An 18,239-nucleotide genomic window follows, 5' to 3' on the forward strand; every position below is an offset into this window, starting at 1 on the left:
AGACAGGGCCTCACCCTCTTGCCTAGGCTGGACTGCAGTGGCATGATCACAGCTCACTGCAATCTTGACCTCCTGGGCTCAAGTGATCCTCCCACCTCAGCCTCCTGAGTAGCAGGGACTACAGGGCTGCGCCACCACTCCCTGCTAATGTTTGTGTTTTTTGTAGAGATGGAGTCTCACTATGTTGCTTAGGCTGCTCTCGAAATCTTGGCCTCAAGTGATCCTCCTGCCTCAGCTTCCAAAGTTCTGGGATTACAGGTGTGACCCAGTATGCCTGGCTGCCTGTTGATGCATTTTAAAATTGTTTCCAAGTTAGAATATTGTTTTTAAAAGTGAGAGGAGATTCAGTGTATCTCTGTTTTACCCTTTTAAAGTTCCTCATTTAAGAAGGGCTACTCAGAAACTAATAAAATAAGAACTTAAGGAAATAATTGCATTTGAATTGCTCTACTTAACAGCTTTGTTTTGACCTGTCAGATTCTGTCACTTTTCTTTGAGATAACTGTAAGACAGCCATCACGCTATTGACACATACTAGAAACTTCCTAACTGTGAGGTACTTTAGGACAGACTCCAGAGACAGGGGCGGGTGTCTGAGTCCACAAGTCAGCAGAAACCAGCATGATATGCAGAGGGGGCAGAATGGGGAGGGACGACTGCCTAAAGCATCAGCTTACGTTTGGAAAAGATGGTGATGACCATGCTGTGTGCATGTCCACTGCAGAGCCAGGGCCTGGGTGGCACGTGAGGGTCGCCTGGCAGCCTCTGATCAGCATCTGTGCGCTGTGTGCACTCAGCCACCCTCAGCTAGCTCTGCTTGAAGTCCCTGCACACATCTGAGCTGCAGGGTTTCTGGTGCTCAGTAGCAGAGCAGAGAAACACTTCATTTAACACCGTCTTTGGAGAGCACGATGTTCCACAGAAGCGATTTCTCCAATGATCCCTCAAGAACCAACACTTTGTAAAAAAAGACTATTTCGTGTGTGTGTGTGTAAGAGAGGGACATACCAGTGCTTTAGGAGTGTGCACGCACTGCCACGCTGCCTCCCTGCCCTGATGGCCTCACAGGCTGGGTGTTACTGTTTGTCTCTGTTGTGTTTTGTTTTGTTTTGGCTTCTCTGGAAGTCAGTTGTTGCGTTTTGCCATTTTTGTGTTGGTTTCTAACGCTGTTTCTCATTCAATCCCACCGAGGCGCCACAGATCAGTGTTTCTGTAATGGGTCTTCTTTCTTTGTGTCATAGCCAAGGTGAAGCTCTTCAGCTAGCAGAAGAGTGTTCTTACTGTGCCCCTATAGTTCATGGACCTGATCTTTAGAACCTTATTTTTGGCTGGGTGAGGTTATACTGAAGTAAATGTTTTCTTTGAATAGTCTGTGGAAAGGTTCTTATTAATTCAGTTAATCAGATCTTAGGGAGGCTTTAGTGTAGTCTGAAGTCACTTTAGAAGCTCTTCTCTGTGGACTGTGGTAAACACGGATATTGCAGAGGCTTCTTGTAGCTTTGCTGTGCTGCCTGTTGGCAGCACTTCCAGCCCTTAGAGTGCTATTGTGTGCCTAACACTGCTGACCTTATAAGTGGCTGGTCACTTGCCCCCTTCGCTGGGAGGAGGGAGGCGTCACTGGAGTGACTTTACCTCCTCCTCTGCTGCACACTGTCTCACGAGGAGCGGGGCCTGCACACAGCCAGTGCTTAATAAATATTTGTTGCATGAACAGTTCTGTAGTGCAGCCCTTATCAGTGACTTAGTTGGGAAATCTCTCATTATTTTTGCCGAGAGGGGTTTGGAGAGTAGCATGGCCCCATGAGACTACTGAGGTAGAACTATGCATTAGGAGAGCTGACTTCTCCAGGGAACAGTTGAATTTGAAATTCTAAAAAAGAATCACGTGTGATACATACTTGATTTTTGCTTTGATAGTTTTTTTTATTTTAAGAGTCCACTTTTTTGGGAGGTAGCCATCAAGGAGTATTTAGAAATGTGTCTTATTCGAATGTGACTTTTCCGTTTCTTGGTCAGTCCTCCGAGTTCGTCGAACGAATGCTTGTGTGAGTTCTTGAATTCCGAAAGATGTGGATGATGAGAAAGGCCGGGATGGAACTTCGGAGACCCTGAGTGTGCATTTGGGCTGCCTGGCTGTGAAGGGAAGACCTGATTAATGTGTTAGGAGTTGGATTTCATGCAGATAGCTTAGAAATTGCAGGAAGGACTCTGGTAACTCTGAACACAACGCAGCTACCCCACATGTTCCCTTGCACTGTGAAGCGCCCTCTCCGAGGGGCACCCGGGGTTCCTGGGCTGGCTTGTTGGGGTGTCCTTTGGTTACTTAGAGCACTGTTTTAAGGTCAGGGTTGTTGGTGACACAGGTGTTGTACTTTTGTATCAGCACTGTAATAGAACAGTTGACCTGCCAAAATAATAAAGCCACAGTGGTGCCTGTTTCACAGCTGTTCATTTTCAAAGATCTATTCTCAGTGCCTTGACTGAGAAGCCTGGGTTCCAAGGAAGGGACTGCCGTCCGCAGGCCTCCCCCTCGAGCACCCTTGCTGTCTGTGGACACACAGGCGTGCTCCTCAGAGGTAAACACATTACCTCGAGGAAGCTGCGTTTTAAAAATAGGAAAGGAAACGATCGTCAGTGTTTGATGTCCTGCCGGAAAAGCACTCCCATCAGCGCTTTGTGGCCCAGTGTTTTCCACGTCGTGTCTTCTTTTCCTTAGCCGTGAAATTTCGGCAGATTGTTATGCAGAAGCGGTTCTGTGTCTCTGTGTGACTGCGAGACAGCTGTTGGTCCTAATGAGGATGCCAGCTTCGCGGCGTTTCCGCTGATGGAGACCCGCGGAGGGAGCGGAATGTTCCAGACCAGGCAGTGGTGTGCGACGAGGAGGTGCCGCACTGTCAGCTGGAGGAGCACGCTCGGCTGCCCCACACGACAAGATAAATGAGTTTGCCGGAGTTTGGCAGCGTCGGAACCATTTCCAGTGCACGGCGGTGCGCGCCAGCCTCCCCGTGGGACCTGTGGGCTGAGGGTGCCTTGGAAACTGCTGCCTCTTTGCCAGTTCTTTTTTCTTTTGATGTCCGACAATACTTGTCAGGATTGTGATTTATTAAAAACCTAATGTCTTTCAGCATTTCATTAACATGGGGTTAGGCGATCTTTTGTTGAGCCTTTTTTCCTATTAATTTAGCAGAATGTTCACTGAAATTTAACTTGGCCAAACCTCCTGAAGACTCCAGTTCAGAAAGAAGTCGGGGGCAGCTCTCCTGTCGCTCTTCCAGGCTCCCCCAGCAGTCGGAGTCCTCTAAGCCTCATTGTAACCTTCTCACTGAAGCATGGCAGCGTCTGATTCATAGTCAAGCCCTCACGTTGTTTTTATTTTTTTAGATGAAGAATCTGGAGGTGTTACCAGGTTGATTTTGCAGAGTTTCTCTTCTCTGCTCATGCTGCTCTAGTTACCCGTGCTGCCCTCATTACCCGTGCTGCCATTGTTACCCGGCTGGGCGTTTGTTTGTGTCCTGCCCCGTGTGATGCTGCGGTTTCCAGTGGAGCAGTTTCCCCCCAGGAGACGATGTTGGTTGTCACCCCTGGGGAGGGGCCTGCTCTAGTTTCTCATGGACCTGGGCAGGGCGGCTGCTACATCCACAGGCCAGGATGCTGCCCCACAGGGAAGGGCCCCGAGCGGGGGAATAAGTATCAGCAAATCCACACTGCAGCTGTGGGCACCACGACCAGGCCTTTGAGAAGGCAGACGTGAAAACGGTCGCTGCCACATCATCCCGACTGTGTTCCGGGGCCTCAGTGTCAGAGCGTGTTGCCAGGTGTTGTTGACACTCCTTGATTCTTAGTAACTTTGCTGTACTTTGATGTTATATTTTTAAAAACCTTGTCTTAATGCAGTGGAACTTAGACTTAATTAGAACTCAGCTCGTGTCCACTTAAATGAGGAGGATTTTCATAAATGGTCTTGGTGACTGGATGGTGCTCCTCTCATCCAGGGCCGCATAGAGCATGAAATCCCATGTCACGGTACAGCTTCAGTGGCTGGGACAACTGGCATTTAATTGGACTCCAGAGTTCCAAGCAATTTTTATGGACCGGACCTCGGTGAGGGTAGATGTGGAAACCAAGCTTTTGGTCCACGTACATTAGTGATTTGTGATGACGAGAGGACACTTCCTTCATGGATAGGTGGAAATTCACATGCTTATCATCTATGTAGGTATCTCAGCCGCTTTAGTGAGGGGTGAGGTGGGTTTGGAGCCTCTGTACAGAGTGAGTGACCCCAGTTTTTGTGCCCTGGGAGACAGTGTAGGGGTCAAGCCTGTGTCTCTCCGAGAAGGCACTGCTCCTGCGTCTCAGGATCTGCCCACTGTGTCCTGAAGTCAGACCATGTCTTCCTGGGTGGGCCAGTCATGGGGGACTGGCGAGCACGCGGACCCACCCCAGCGCTGAGCCAGGCAGGACATGCAGCCCCCCCCCGGCCGCTGCTGAAGAGAGCTGTGGATCCTGCCTGGATGGTGTGCCCTGAGCTCACAGGGAAAGTAAGGTTTTTATCACACTCTTTTTACTGAACTTTGCCAGTGAGCGAAGAGGTGATTGAATTTTCTTCTTCAAATGTCGTTTTATTATTTGAGTCTTAAATACCTTCTGGCAAGTGCCAGAGACTTTCCTTTGATTGCTGGTTAAGGTAGTCGCCCCAGCCACCGCCAGCACAGCCTCAGCCAGTGAGGACATGGTTTCCTCTGTAGATTTTGCCTGGGTTTCTTCAGTGATTCTCAGTGCAATTCAAGTGATAACATACTTTGTTTATATGTTTAATCCAATTTTACCACTAGTAAGGGTATTTAATACACTTAGCACCATGTCATACACTGTTTTTTACATTTCAAGAGCAAAGTTGATGAAAGAGTTTAACACAAACTGATGAAACCTTTCTTCCCCATCTCTTCTTGTCTTTATGGTACTTTTCATCTTTAGGGTGTGTCTCCCATTTTAGCCGTTTTAGGGCCCCTTTGGTTCCTTGAGCCCCTCTCCCTGAGGGCCACATATTTCAACACATTTGAATTAAAAAGAAAATTGTTATTATTTTGGATTTATATAAGCAGGTTCCAAGAGTGGTTGTGATGTTGAATTTTTCTCCTCAAACTTTTTAAGATAAAAATTGTGTTTCAATATACATAATATAAAACTTACTATTTTAACTGTTTTTATGTGTGTATTTCAGTGGCATTAAATCAATTCACATTGTTGTACAACCACCAGCACTATTTCCCGTGCTTTTTCATTATCTCAAATGGAAACTCTGCACTCATGAAACTATTCTTGCCTGCCCCCCTTACCCCAAGAACCTGTGTTCTACTTCCCGTGTCTATGAATTTGCCTAGTCCAGGGATCTTAGATGTGCCTGTGAAACTATTCATGCCTGTCCCCCAGACCCCGAGAACCTCTGTTATACTTCCTGTGTCTATGAATTTGCCTAGTCCAGGGATCTTAGATGAGGGGGATTCTTGAGAGTTCATTCATGTCGTAGCTTGTGTTAGAGTTTCTTTTTTTACGACTGAATAATATTCCATTATGTGTACATGCCACATTAAATCCATCTGCTGATGGACATGTGGGTTGTTTGCATCTCTTTGGCAGTTGTCAGTAATGCTACTGTGAACGCTAGTGTGTGGGGCTTCTTGGCTGTTTGTATATCTTCTTTGGGAAAATGTTGATCCAAGTCCTTTGTCTGTGTTTGAATTGTTGAGTTGTCAGAATGTTTTTCTCGTAACTCCTGTGTTATGATTACATTGATTGAGAGTTGTTGTTGGAATGGATTTTTTTAAATTCTCTGCCATAGACCCAGATGTGTAGACATTTGGGCATGTTCTGTCCAACCCTACTTTCTGTAACCTCTCTTCATTCCGTTGCCTGGAGATGTGGAATAGAGTAGAATGGACTGTGTGTTTCTAATCCACTGGGAAGAAATCAGGTGTCCTTTTCTTGCACTGGTGGAGAGGCTTTGGGAGGCGGGAGCAGTTTGCAGAGGAGACAGCTGTGAGTCTGCGCTTCTCCGACCTCCTTCCCACCCACTTGGTCAGGGATGTGTGTGGGGTGTGGTGTCGCGTCCTGCACCTGCTGTTGTGTCTGACCCTGTGCCCTCTGCTTGTAGCACTGTGACCTCTGCCGTGTTCACCGTGGGAGACAACGTGGTTTCAGGCAGCGATGACCGCACGGTGAAAGTCTGGGACTTGAAAAATATGAGATCCCCCATTGCAACTATTCGCACGGACTCTGCCATTAACAGGTAACGTCAAACTGTTGGTTAAGTAAGTGGCGTAGTCTGATGGGAAAGGGTTGATTGTGATTTCATGTTTTATTCATGGAGGTTTAATTGATAGAACCCTGGGAACAATGGTTTAGGTTCCTTTGTCCTCTAATGCAGTTTCAGTATTCCATGAAAACTTAAACTAACTGAGCCTAAAACCAGGTAGGATCAGTGAGATTTGTAAGAATGAGAATGACACATTTGTGGCAGATGTGCAGGGCTTCTCTTGACTTCTTGTGAGGGTTGGTCTTGTGTCTGGGTGGGTCTGGTTCTACCATTGAGCAGTGTGTGTGCGTGTATTGTGTGTATGTGCGTGGGGTCTGTGTGATCTTGTAGCTACGTGTGAGTAACTTGATCTCTTTTGAATACTGTAAGCAGGTGGCACACGCAGTGTGTTAATGTAGTTAGCCTTGAAATGTGAATAATATGGAACCTCCTGCCTCATTATCTGTAAATTCAAAAACTTACAGTGTCACTGTTTTATACACAACCCACTTTTACCTCTTCTTTGCAGGATCAATGTATGTGTCGGCCAAAAAATTATAGCCCTCCCCCATGACAACCGACAAGTGAGACTGTTTGATATGTCAGGAGTGCGCCTGGCACGGCTTCCCCGGAGCAGCCGACAGGTAACAGCACGGTCGGTGTGCATACGCAGGGCATGGTGGAAGAGGACGGGTAGAGATATTTTACATTCTTATTTTGTTACTAAGTCTTTGCATGCTAAGTTTTCGTTGGAAATACTTGAGCTGTATTTAGAGTTCATAAAATTTAAAGTTGAAGAAGTAGAGTTGTATACCCGAGTTATTCCACACCTACCTCAGTGTTCTTTTTTTTTTTTTGTGAAATGGAGTTTTGCTCTTGTTGCCCAGGCTGGAGTGCGATGGCGTGATCTCACCGCATCCTCTGTCTCGTGGGTTCAAGCAATTCTTCTGCCTCACCTTCCCGAGTAGCTGAGATTACAGGCATGTGCCACCATGCCTGGCTAATTTTGCACTTTTAGTAGAGACGGGGTTTCTCCAAGTTGGTCAGGCTGGTCTCAAACTCCTGACCTCAAGTGATCTGCCCGCCTCAGCTTCCCAAAGTGCTAGGATTACAGGCGTGAGCCACCGCACCCAGCCCAGTGTTCTTAATACCATGATCAGTTTTTAAGTTTAAAAATAAACAAAACATGCAGTTCCTCTGTTTCACAGCCATGCGGAACGAGCCTTTTGGTGCACGTGTTAGTGGTGGCAGCTCTGTAGGGAAGCAGACTTAGATGTCTGCAGTTGTGTCTGTACAGACTGGAAGTGTTGAGTGGGCATTGTGGCCAGGCAGAAGCCGGGTTGGTTGTAGGTTGGGGGGTCTTTAAGGTGGGATCTCTTCCACCTCCAGCCAGAAAAACACGTTTCTATGGCAGGCTGTTGACGACAGGAAAAAATCTATTTAAATGTTAGTTTCTTGTTAGTGAAGGGTTGCTCCTTACTAACTTTGGAAGACAGCAGAGGGAGTTTCTTGCTATGTGCTGTTCAGCCCACCTGTCCTGGTTGCCTGGAAGGCGCAAAGAGAATCGAGACTCCACGGCACCCGCACAGATGCAGAGGCCTAGGGGGCCTGGGGGCCAGTGTTCAAATTCCCTCGCGACTCTGATGAGCTCTGCAGTCGGGCCTCGCTGTAGTGTGGGCAGCATTTGCTGTTGGCTTTCCCCTGGGAGGTCACAGGGGCAGCTGCAATGCACAGAAACTTCCCGTGGTCAAGGCAGCGTCTCCCCAGCATTGTGCATAATGGAACCCCTCATAGATGATCCCTCTTTCCTGTCTTTTGATCTTGTTGGAGTACTGTCTGGATACCTGTGTGAGTAAATGGATTTGTTCCCTGAGGCCTCCTGTGGCTGCACAGGGCCGCACACACCTGCAGGCTGCTCCGGTGGCCCCCTCAGTGCCTCTGTGGCTCAGTCTGGAGATCAACTCGTGGCTCATGGGCCGCAGCTGCCCTGCGGGGTGTGAGCCTCAGAAACTGCAGGCAGGTTGGGTGATTCGGGAGGCACGTGCGAAAGTGGGGGCTCTCTCAGCACAGCAACACCTTTTCTTCAAGTGGCACAGACTTTCTGGAAATGACCTTCACTGAGACCAGGTGTCTCTTCAGTCCCCTTCACAGCGTGAGAGTGCACTGTTTGAAGTTAATTATTGATGTTTTTACTCCTTGATACACATCAAAATAGTGGAGTAGAAAAATTTCATGACATTAGACTAAAATATGCTTCACAACCCCTAACACAGCCGTAAATTGCTTGTCCTGGGGAATCTTTTCATGTTTTGTTAACAGCTGAGTATCACTTATGTGTCCTCTCAGCTGCATCTTAGACATAGTAGAATGTTGTCTTTTCAACATGCCTGTGTGAATTGTAAAATTTCTGTGCAGCATGTAAAGTTTGCATTTTGAAGCACAAATTCATGAGAACTATTTGTTTATGACTATGAATTACGACTTTATTACTTTGAGAGTATTTTCCCTCAGAGAAATGGAATTCTGAATGGTTCTTCGTGGCCCTAATTCTGTGTAGACAGTTTTCTTTTCAGTTATCTGTGAACATTCAACTTTGTTGACATTGTAGGATTCTGTTGTGCCTGGGTTTATTCCCTCCTAAAGTGGTATGTGAAATAGATGTATTTATTTTTTATTTTTTAATTATACTTTAAGTTCTAGGGTACATGTGCACAACGTGCAGGTTTGTTACATATGTATACATGTGCCATGTTGGTGTGCTGCACCCATTAACTTGTGAAATAGATTTATTTTTAAGATTAATGAATGTGATTTAACTTTATTTAGAACTTGTAACACCTCTTCAGATAAATAAATGTGGTTTTCAGTGTCGCAGAACCCTGCTGGAAATCACCGACTTATATTGTTCTTACTTCTTCAGCTAACCGACTTGGAAGAGAGAAAACAAAACACTTATTTGAGCCTTTAAGTGGTGGAGTGAAAGGAACTTACTGAAAATATTTCCCTGTAGTGCTGGAGTAGGTGTGACTTCCCAGTGTGAGTTTTGGGAAAGCGAGCTTGGTGGAGAGTCAGGAGGTCCAGGGTCAGGGTTCCTGTGAAGAGCAGGCTCATGGGGCGCGAGGGTCACTGCGTGAGGGTCTCTGTGATGTGGAGACTCACGGGGCGCGAGGGTCCCTATGAAGTGAGGGCTCATGGGGTGTGAGGGTCGCTGCATGAGGGCCTCTGTGAAGTGGAGGCTCACAGAGCGTGAGGGTCCCCGCGAAGTGGAGGCCCACGGGGCTCAAGGGTCCCCGCGAAGTGGAGGCCCACGGGGCTCAAGGGTCCCCGCGAAGTGGAGGCCCACGGCGCTCAAGGGTCCCCGCGAAGTGGAGGCCCACGGGGCTCAAGGGTCCCCGCGAAGTGGAGGCCCACGGCGCTCAAGGGTCCCCGCGAAGTGGAGGCCCACGGGGCCCCGTGCTGAGTGTCCTGGAGCAGCACATCATGTACACTGGGGCTGCCACGATGGCATGGGACATCTTCGGGGTGCATCTGCTTCCTGGGTGGCAATGCTGTGGGCGCACGAGAGATGGAAATCCCATGGGAGCTCTGCCGGCGGTGAAAGCCTGGCTGGCTTTCTTCTGGAAGCTCTTTGTCTTTGGCACTTCCGCAGCAAATGCCTTGAGTTTCACTGTGAAGAGCTCTTGCCCACAGCCTTGGTTTTACTGCCAGTTAATGGATGCATTGCTGCTTCCTTTTTTGTGCCTTTTGTAACCCTTTGTTATGTGGTCTTTCTTACAATTATTTTATTTTTCTGGCCTTTTGTGATTCTCTCTCCAGATGTATAAATAGCTATTGTGGTTCTCTCTCCAGATGTATAAATAGCTATTGTGGTTCTCTCTCCAGATGTATAAATAGCATATTTATATGTGAATATTTTGCAGGAAAATTTTATGCCATTCTTTGGGTGTTTCTTAATCTGTCAGCTTTACTTAATACTGACTCACTGCTGTAATAGCAACGTATCAGAGCTGTTGTGTAATTTAGAAAATGCAGATGGGTCCTAAGGCACTGCTTACAGACATTCTAAGTGTTGGCTAAGAGTCTGCATCTGCTACCTACATACACACCAATATGCTATTGCTCTGTCACATATTTTGCAGTAACTTTTCCAACATGCTGATATTTAAGTGGAATTGCTGAAGATGGCAGGAATCTACCTAAAAGGCCATTTATTTATCCTTGTTTTATATGACACCAAATGTATTTTTCCAGTTCCTTTATTACTGAAGCCAGTTATTTGTTGAAATCCTATTTGAAGTATTTGAGTGAATATCATTTAATCTATCCCTAAATATCTCCTAGCCTCATTTATTCAAAATTTTCACGTTGATCATTTTTTTTTTGTCTGACTGTAATCTTACTCATATTTTCTTAAAGAAGGAGTCATACAGTGGTTTTGGGGCGGGTTCCACCAACCCTTGTGCTCACCGGCATCTTGGCCTCACTCGTCCTGGCGGCTCTGCTGGGCTCGGCGGTCAGTGCTCGGCAGTCCGTGCTCGGCAGTCCGTGCTCTATGATCCATGGGGTGCTCGGTGGTCTGTGTTCGGCAGCGGTTGGTGCTCGGCGGTCCGTGATCCATGGTCCATGCTTGGCGGTCCGTGCTCCGCAGTCCTTGGGACTAATCCTGGGCACCATGTTATTTTCTTGTAACTTTCTTACTTTGAGTGATGTGGGTATTCATTTCGCTGAGGTCTTATAAATCTTACTTTCGGGAATAATGCACTGATTTTAGTTTGTTTGATCGTCACTAGGGCCACAGGAGAATGGTGTGCTGCTCGGCATGGAGTGAAGACCACCCCGTGTGCAATCTGTTCACCTGTGGGTTTGACCGGCAAGCCATTGGTTGGAACATCAACATCCCTGCATTGCTACAAGAGAAATAAGGACACCGGCAGTCCTTAGTTTCACTCTTTGCCAGCACAGACCTTTGATGGGTGCAGGCTTTTCTGCATATTAATCAGCCATTTTGTGCGAGTTTGACCCTGGGAAGGGTGCTTTGTATATGTTCTTTTCACATAGTGCCCAGCTTGCATGAAATGTACAGAGAAATGTGTGGTCGTATTTTTTACTTTTGTCTTGTATATGTGTGTGTATTGGATCCTCTGGGCAGTAGAGGCAAAGCTCACCTCCCATGTAGCACATGAAATGCTTGTGAGTTGTTGACATTGGACAGGTGAACAGTAGGGCATTACATTTGTGTGAATTACATGTGAACCTCTGTATTACGTTGCGGCGTTGGCAGTCCTGCATTCCCTGAAGTAACTGTATGTATCTGCCTGTGCTGGGAAGACTGTGGGGCTGCCTGTGTTGGCTGGTGACCAGCAGGATCGCTCCGGGAGTTTGTGTTTACCTCACGTGAAGTTCAGCACGTGCTGTCGTGTAGTCAGCTTCCACTCTGATTTCTGTTACAGTTCTGCAAAGGTAACCTGGAGTTGAGAAGTTAAAAAAAAGCATGGGATGTTGGATTTGCACCATTTGGAATTTCTTTAGGAAAGAAAAGTTTTCTGCTTTTTTATAGAAAATCATTTCAATCTCTTGAGCTCTCATGCTACCAAATTTTGAAATAGGATTCTAATCACCGATTTCAAATATTAAGCAAAATGTAAAGCACTTTAATTTATAGCTATGGTTATAAACAGGCTTTAGATGTTTCAAATGACTTGTCCATTGAATGTGACTTGACCTTGATAAGAGGCCCTGCCGCCTGCACACAGAGCCCAGTTAATTCTCTGCACCTCGGTCGTGTGCTTCCGAATGGGCTCACTCCCGTGGTGGTGTTTGAGAGCCAACAACACTACCTCAGAGACGGGTCTTTGGGAAACTTTGGGTCTCACTGTTGCCTGGCTGGAGCACTTTGGTTTATAGCTGGAATACTGAGTTCAGTTCAGAAGGCAGGAAAGACAGTCACACCGACGTGTCCTGTAGGTGTAGGCTCTCCACTTAGGCGCACAAGCTGATGGCCGCAGCCAGCAGGTCCTGGTGACGAGACACTTCCAGCCCCCATGGTGGGGACGCCTCTCAGTGCCAGTCCCGCTACTGCTGAGGTAGCCTGGTGTTCTTGCCTTCTTGGAAATTACTGCTCACCTGGTATCTGTACGTTAATGTTTCTTGCTGAGTTATGGTTTTGATAAAGAGGCTCTCTTTTCTTGCCTCTTGTATTTTCAGTCCTTTCAATACGTCCACCTGGAGGCTCACCACTTGGAGAGACAGAGGAAGGTAATATTTGCAGCTGTCATGTGACACCCCCAGGTCTTTGTGTTTTGCCCCGTTTTACGGTGAGGTAGGAGGGAACCCATCTGGTGACTGGTAGATGCAGGTGCATTAGGACGTGGGACTTTTGGACCTGTTCTTTGGTGCAGCTCGCCAGGGCTGAGAGGCACCTCCATACTTGGGTCTTCAGGAGCTGGCCCGAGGAACTTCAAATCTAAGTCATCTAGAATGACTCTGAAATGACTGACAGCCCGGGGCCCGAGAATAACTGATAACGACCTCAGATGGATCGGACGTGGCTGAGGGACAAACAGCAAATATTTCAGTCATTTGATTTTACAGATAAAAAATGTGTTGTGTTTTTGTCCGACATTGTTTCCTGACTGCACTGTTCTGAGAACGGAGCCTACCTGGTCCCTCTGGCTGATTAGACTCTCAGGTTTCAGCTCCTGCTGTCCTGAGCGAACTTGCCTGATGCAGGGCTGTGCTGTGTCCAGATGTTGCTGGGGCCTCACTTTTTCTCTTGGCCGGAGGTCCGATTCCCAGAGCCTCCCGCACTGCACATGCAAAGGTCTGAGCCCAGGGCAGCTTCTGGGGCCACTGCATAGGCCGCCTGCTTGGGTTCCTCAGGGTTTAATTTGAAAGTCTGGGTGTTTTAGGATGATGGTTAGGAACATTGAAAAATGGCTGCAAATAGCCAAATCCAGATCCCTGCCAGATTAAACATTTTTGAGGCTTTTAAAAATCAATATTCCTAGTGGTCATTGAGTTCCAGGCACGCTGGTGCCCTTCACTGCCACAGCTGCTCACCTTCTCCAGCGAACTGGAGGGACCTCAGAAACTGGATTCCTGCATGTCCTTCAGGGCGCAGCCCTGCGGTGCTCAGGCACAGCTCTCAGGAGCGGGGGCGCCTTGCTGTTCGCTGCTGTGTCATCTTCTAATGTGAGCTCATTCACTGCTGCTGCAGCGTGTTAATCAGGAGTCACAGACAAGATCGGGGATGGTGCGTGTATGTGTGTGTGGCTAAATTAAGTCATACTGTCAACCACATGTGATCTCGTGTGAAACAGTGTTTGGAAGTGGGAACAGTTTTGTCCTGTATGCTGATGTGTCCAGAATTTCATTTAATGATAGACAGAAAATGTGTGGTTACTGAAAATTGTGTATCGATACAGAATTTCTTAACAGCCATGCTGTTGGGCAAAACAACTCTTTTTCAACCACTGCTCATCAGTTTTGGTAGAGACAAAAACTCTGTACATATTTTGGAATCTGAAGAATCCTCTATAAATCATTTGTTACTTAAATCTGTGAAAAACATATTTCTTTGGAGGAAAATGTATGCATTTATAAGTGTTCTGTGGAATCAGTTTTTATTGTATTGATATAATTGTCTCTAAGTGTTGAGTGTCTTCATTGCAATATGAAATTCATTAAAATGTCCATGTTCCATAATTATTATTATAAAAGCTTTGTGTTATTGGGAGTCTTTTATTATTTTTACAGTTTTTCATGTTTTGCTTTGGTGAAACATTGTGAATGACTATATAAATATCATGACCTAGAAATTGAACAAATATAATACTGGTCACTCGAAAAATTTTCAGGCTTAAAAAATCAGTTGTGTTTTCTATCTATCTCTTATGTGAACATTCAACAATACATAATTATGCTGCTTCATCCCTCATCAGGACCCTGAAAACTTCCAAAAGGGTTAACAGTTTGACACAATTTTTGGTAAAGTTCCTCAGTACAATAAAATGTTCATACTGTTCTCATTGCAGTAAGCTTGTTTGAAAGTTAAAAAACAAACAAACAAAAAACAGTTACAGCAAGTAGGTGCCATTTTCTGTGGGAGAATGCAAACCAGATTGGGAGTGGCTCCTGGAGGCTCCTGGTGCATGGCCATGTCCGACCCACGCGTGGAGGCTGAGACTGTGGCTGAGGCCATGCCTGAAGCTGAGGCCGAGGCTGAGACCAGGGCTGGTGCTGTGGCTGTGGGTGAGGCTGAGGCCTAGGCTGGGCCTGGGGCTGGGGCTGAGGCTGAGGCGGAGGCCTTGGCTGAGGCTTTGGCCGAGGCTGAGACCAGGGCTGTGGCTGTGGTGGTGGCCGTGGCTGTGGCTGAGGCTGTGGCTGTGGCTGAGACTGCTGTGGTCTCAGCAGGTGGAGAGTCTAGGAGGGTTCTTGCTTGAGCAGATAGTGGCTCCTTCACACTGGCAAGGCCACTGCCTAAGCTGCATTAGTGCTGGGAGTATCTTCACACCCAGAAAGGCAGACCATTTCTCCACTGGTTACTTAACTTTCCTACCTTCCTCCTTAAATCGCCTGTGATTATTGTCTAAATTTCATAATGTTACATCTTCAGTGAATTTAAAAGTTCATGCTCTATTAATATCAAGAATCCTGATAGAAACGCTTACACATTGCTGTGATTTCACCAAAACGCCAGGGCACTGGTCTCCCTTACTATCCATAGGTTTACTGTTTTTCCCTAATAACTTAGAATTTTAAAAATTATGCTAAAACTTGGAAACACCTGAATTTATATATGTAACATATACAGTTCATCTTATAGTGGGAAGAAGCTGAAAATGAAATTAGCTAAAAGTCTTGTGTGACTTTATTTTATTTAAAAAAATTTTTTTTTGAGATGGTGTCTCACTGTGTTGTCTAGGCTGGTCTCAAACTTCTAAGCTCAAGCGGTTGCTCACCTTTGCCTCCCAAAGTGCTAGGATTACAGGCTTGAGCCACCACACCTGGCCAAAAGTCTTGTGTAATGTAAAATCAATTTTAGTAGAGTATCTTTTATTAAGCAGCTTTTGGTCAAAATGAAAATGAATTAAGCAGGTCTTTGGAGATGCAGGAGCTCTGTGTGGAAGCCAAGCGAGAGTTTCCTGAGGCCTCTTGGTTTGTGGGCTGAGTGGAGAATGGTGAGGAATTGCTTTGGGTATCTGGTCAAGGAGGCTTCTCTGAGGTTGGTCAAGGCATCAGGAAGTGACGGGGAGAGTTCCCAGTGAGCAGAGCGCCATATGCAAAAACAAGGTGAGCTTGGCACACTTCAGGTGCCGAGCTCACGGTGTGACCAGAGTGTTGGTGAAAGGTGGTGGCCCCAGGGGGCTGGAGTGACTTGCAGGTACCATCTCACCCAGAAGCTCTGGGGAAGCTCTGGATTTCATCCTGTGCACCTGAAAGGGTGAAGATCAGAAGTGGGGAGACTGCCCAGTCATCCAGGTGAAGGATGTTGGTTGCCCGGGCTGTGTTGTTGGCAGTAGGATGGAGAAAGAGGATGGATTGAGATCTAAGGGTTAGAACAGGCAGTTCTTGCTGGAAAGAAGTGTTCTTCATTCTGCAGTTCAGAATACATCTAGGAAAGGTATTGATTGTGCAGGCATTTCTTAGTGTACTCAAAAGATGTTTCAAGCACCGACAACCTAAAATATATGATCAGGATTTTCCCCTTAAAGGGTTGATGATGAGTTAGGAAATGTCAGTCACAACTTAGAGACATTATTATCTTAGCTAAGTTCATCTGTCACCTGGGCTGATGAGCACCTTGCCCCCCACCACTCCACAGACTCTGCCTCCCTCTCACCTGGGCACCACATCTGCCTCCCACGTGGATGCTGTTGGAGTGGTTATGCCCTGGTATATAACACCCTGTCTAGGCATGATTGATTGGGGGTGGGAGGGTCTCAGGCCTTTAGACTTGGCCTGGAACACCACCAGCAGCTCTCTTGGGCCTGTAGTTTGCAGATGACAGACTGCAGGACTTGTCAGCCTCCATAACCACATGAGCCAGCCCCTCATCACAAGTCTTTGTGTATATGTATACATCCTATTGGTTCTGTTTCTCTGGAAAACCCTAATATAGTGACCTATTTAGTTAATGGTTCTAGTACTGTTTGTTATCCACATGAAATAAAATAATCTATTTGGAGCCCTACCTCACACCAAACAAAAATCAATTCCAGCATTAACTGTTAAATTTTAAAGGAGAAATCAAAATTAATTTTAAAAATAATTTTAGATTTATTAAAGTTCTTTAAAAATACATTAAGCATACTAGAAAAGATGGATGAATTTGACTACATTAAAATTAAAAGATTCTGTTCATATAAGACACCTTTAAGGTGAAATGATAAACCACAAGTGGTAGTTGCAACATATAATTCACAAAGGACTACTATCCAGGATAGTGAACAAAATAAGATTTTATATGTCTATAGGAGAATTGGAAATTGAACAGCAGACCTGAATAGGTATGTCACAAAAGAGAAAATATGAGTAGCCAATAGCAAAATATAGAAATTGAGAACATGAAAATTAAGGCCAAAATGAAATGCCATTTCACAGTCATTAGATTGGAGGGAAAATCTGTGGAGCACATATAGACTACTGGAACTTTGCACCCTGTTGGTTGGGGCCTACACTAGTACAGCAACTTTGGAAACAAAGCAAGTCTGGCTGTGTGCATACCTCCGTGCCCAGCACACTAGGTATGTGTTTAGAACACAGTTGATTATGCTGTAATGTCTAGAGCATTTGCATTAGAATCATCTTGAGTGTTTGTTAAAATGGAGACTTCTGGGTCTCCAGAAGCTACTGACTCAGAATCTCTGCGGAAGGGTGACCTGCCTTTTATAATAAACATGCTTTCATGTGGGATTCTACTGTCCAGTTTGAGAACCACTGTTATAAAGAACTTGCACATGTGCTGGGGGACTGTGCAGGGTGATAGCACCAAACTAGAAACAACCCAAACGTATACATGGGTAAATTGGCAAATCTACACAGAGGTAGCACAGAGCGGTAAAATCGGAGACCACCACGCTACATGCAATCCTTGATCTTAGGAACATAATTTGGAATGAAATCATAGGCACTGAAGACCACAGACATATGAAACCATTTTCATAAAGTACAAAAACAAAACCAAACCACATCTGCCTGTCCATCTATCTAATCCATGGTCACGTATTTTGGGGGCAGAGGGTGGGACTGGGAGGAGCTCAGAATTGGCAGTGTTGGGTTCTTAATTTGGATGGTGGGAACATGTCTTTTTTTTTTTTTTTTTTTTTTTTTTGAGACAGTGTCTCACTGTGTCACCAGGCTGGAGTGCACCAGCTCAATGATGGCTCACTGCAGCCTTGACTTCCTGGGTTCAATCGATCCTCCCACATCAGCCTCCTTAGTAGCTGGAACTACAGATGCATGCCACCACACCTGGGTAATTTTTGTATGTTTTTGTAGAGACAGGGTTTTGCCATGTTGCTCAGGCTGGTCTTGAACTCCTGGGCTCAAGCAATCTGAGTATTCATACTTTATAATACTTTACAATTAGAAGGAATTTTTTATACTTCAGTGTACCTAATATTATATAATTCAAAGAGTAATATAAGAAATTCTAAAGAGAAAGTGTGTTATTCCAAAGATGGATAAAGTGAGTGCTGATAAGATGGGGGATTTATACCAATATTTTTTGATAGCATCAGTTTTAAACTCATCATTGAAGAGCCATATTTTATTCACTTCACATATTAGTACTTTTTCCATTTTCAAACATGTAGTTTTATTCTAAACTGATTTTCAGGCAGTGTGCACATTTCATAGGAGGAAACACAAAGCCAATTTTGCTCCAAGATAATGTTCTTGAGAAAATGGTCACTGAGGAAGTTGTTGAAAGGCAGTGTGTTACACT

The 18,239-nt window shown here is 45.7% G+C and overlaps 1 protein-coding gene across 3 annotated transcripts in view; it reads left to right on the top strand.

The window, feature by feature from the left end:
- The window catches only part of WDR37 (WD repeat domain 37), a 74,118-nt gene extending 60,108 nt beyond the window's left edge, over positions 1–14,010 (top strand). For all 3 annotated transcript variants that reach the window (XM_008002103.3, XM_008002102.3, XM_008002104.3), the window contains exons 12-14: positions 6,152–6,286; positions 6,822–6,936; positions 11,083–14,010. In XM_008002103.3, the coding sequence (XP_008000294.1) occupies positions 6,152–6,286; positions 6,822–6,936; positions 11,083–11,214 (382 nt within the window). In that variant the 3' untranslated portion in view covers positions 11,215–14,010. The remainder of the gene's footprint in view (positions 1–6,151; positions 6,287–6,821; positions 6,937–11,082) is intronic.
- The last annotated feature ends 4,229 nt before the right edge of the window (positions 14,011–18,239 follow it).

Source organism: Chlorocebus sabaeus, chromosome 9, assembly GCF_047675955.1.
Source record: "Chlorocebus sabaeus isolate Y175 chromosome 9, mChlSab1.0.hap1, whole genome shotgun sequence".
NCBI lineage: Eukaryota > Metazoa > Chordata > Mammalia > Primates > Cercopithecidae > Chlorocebus > Chlorocebus sabaeus.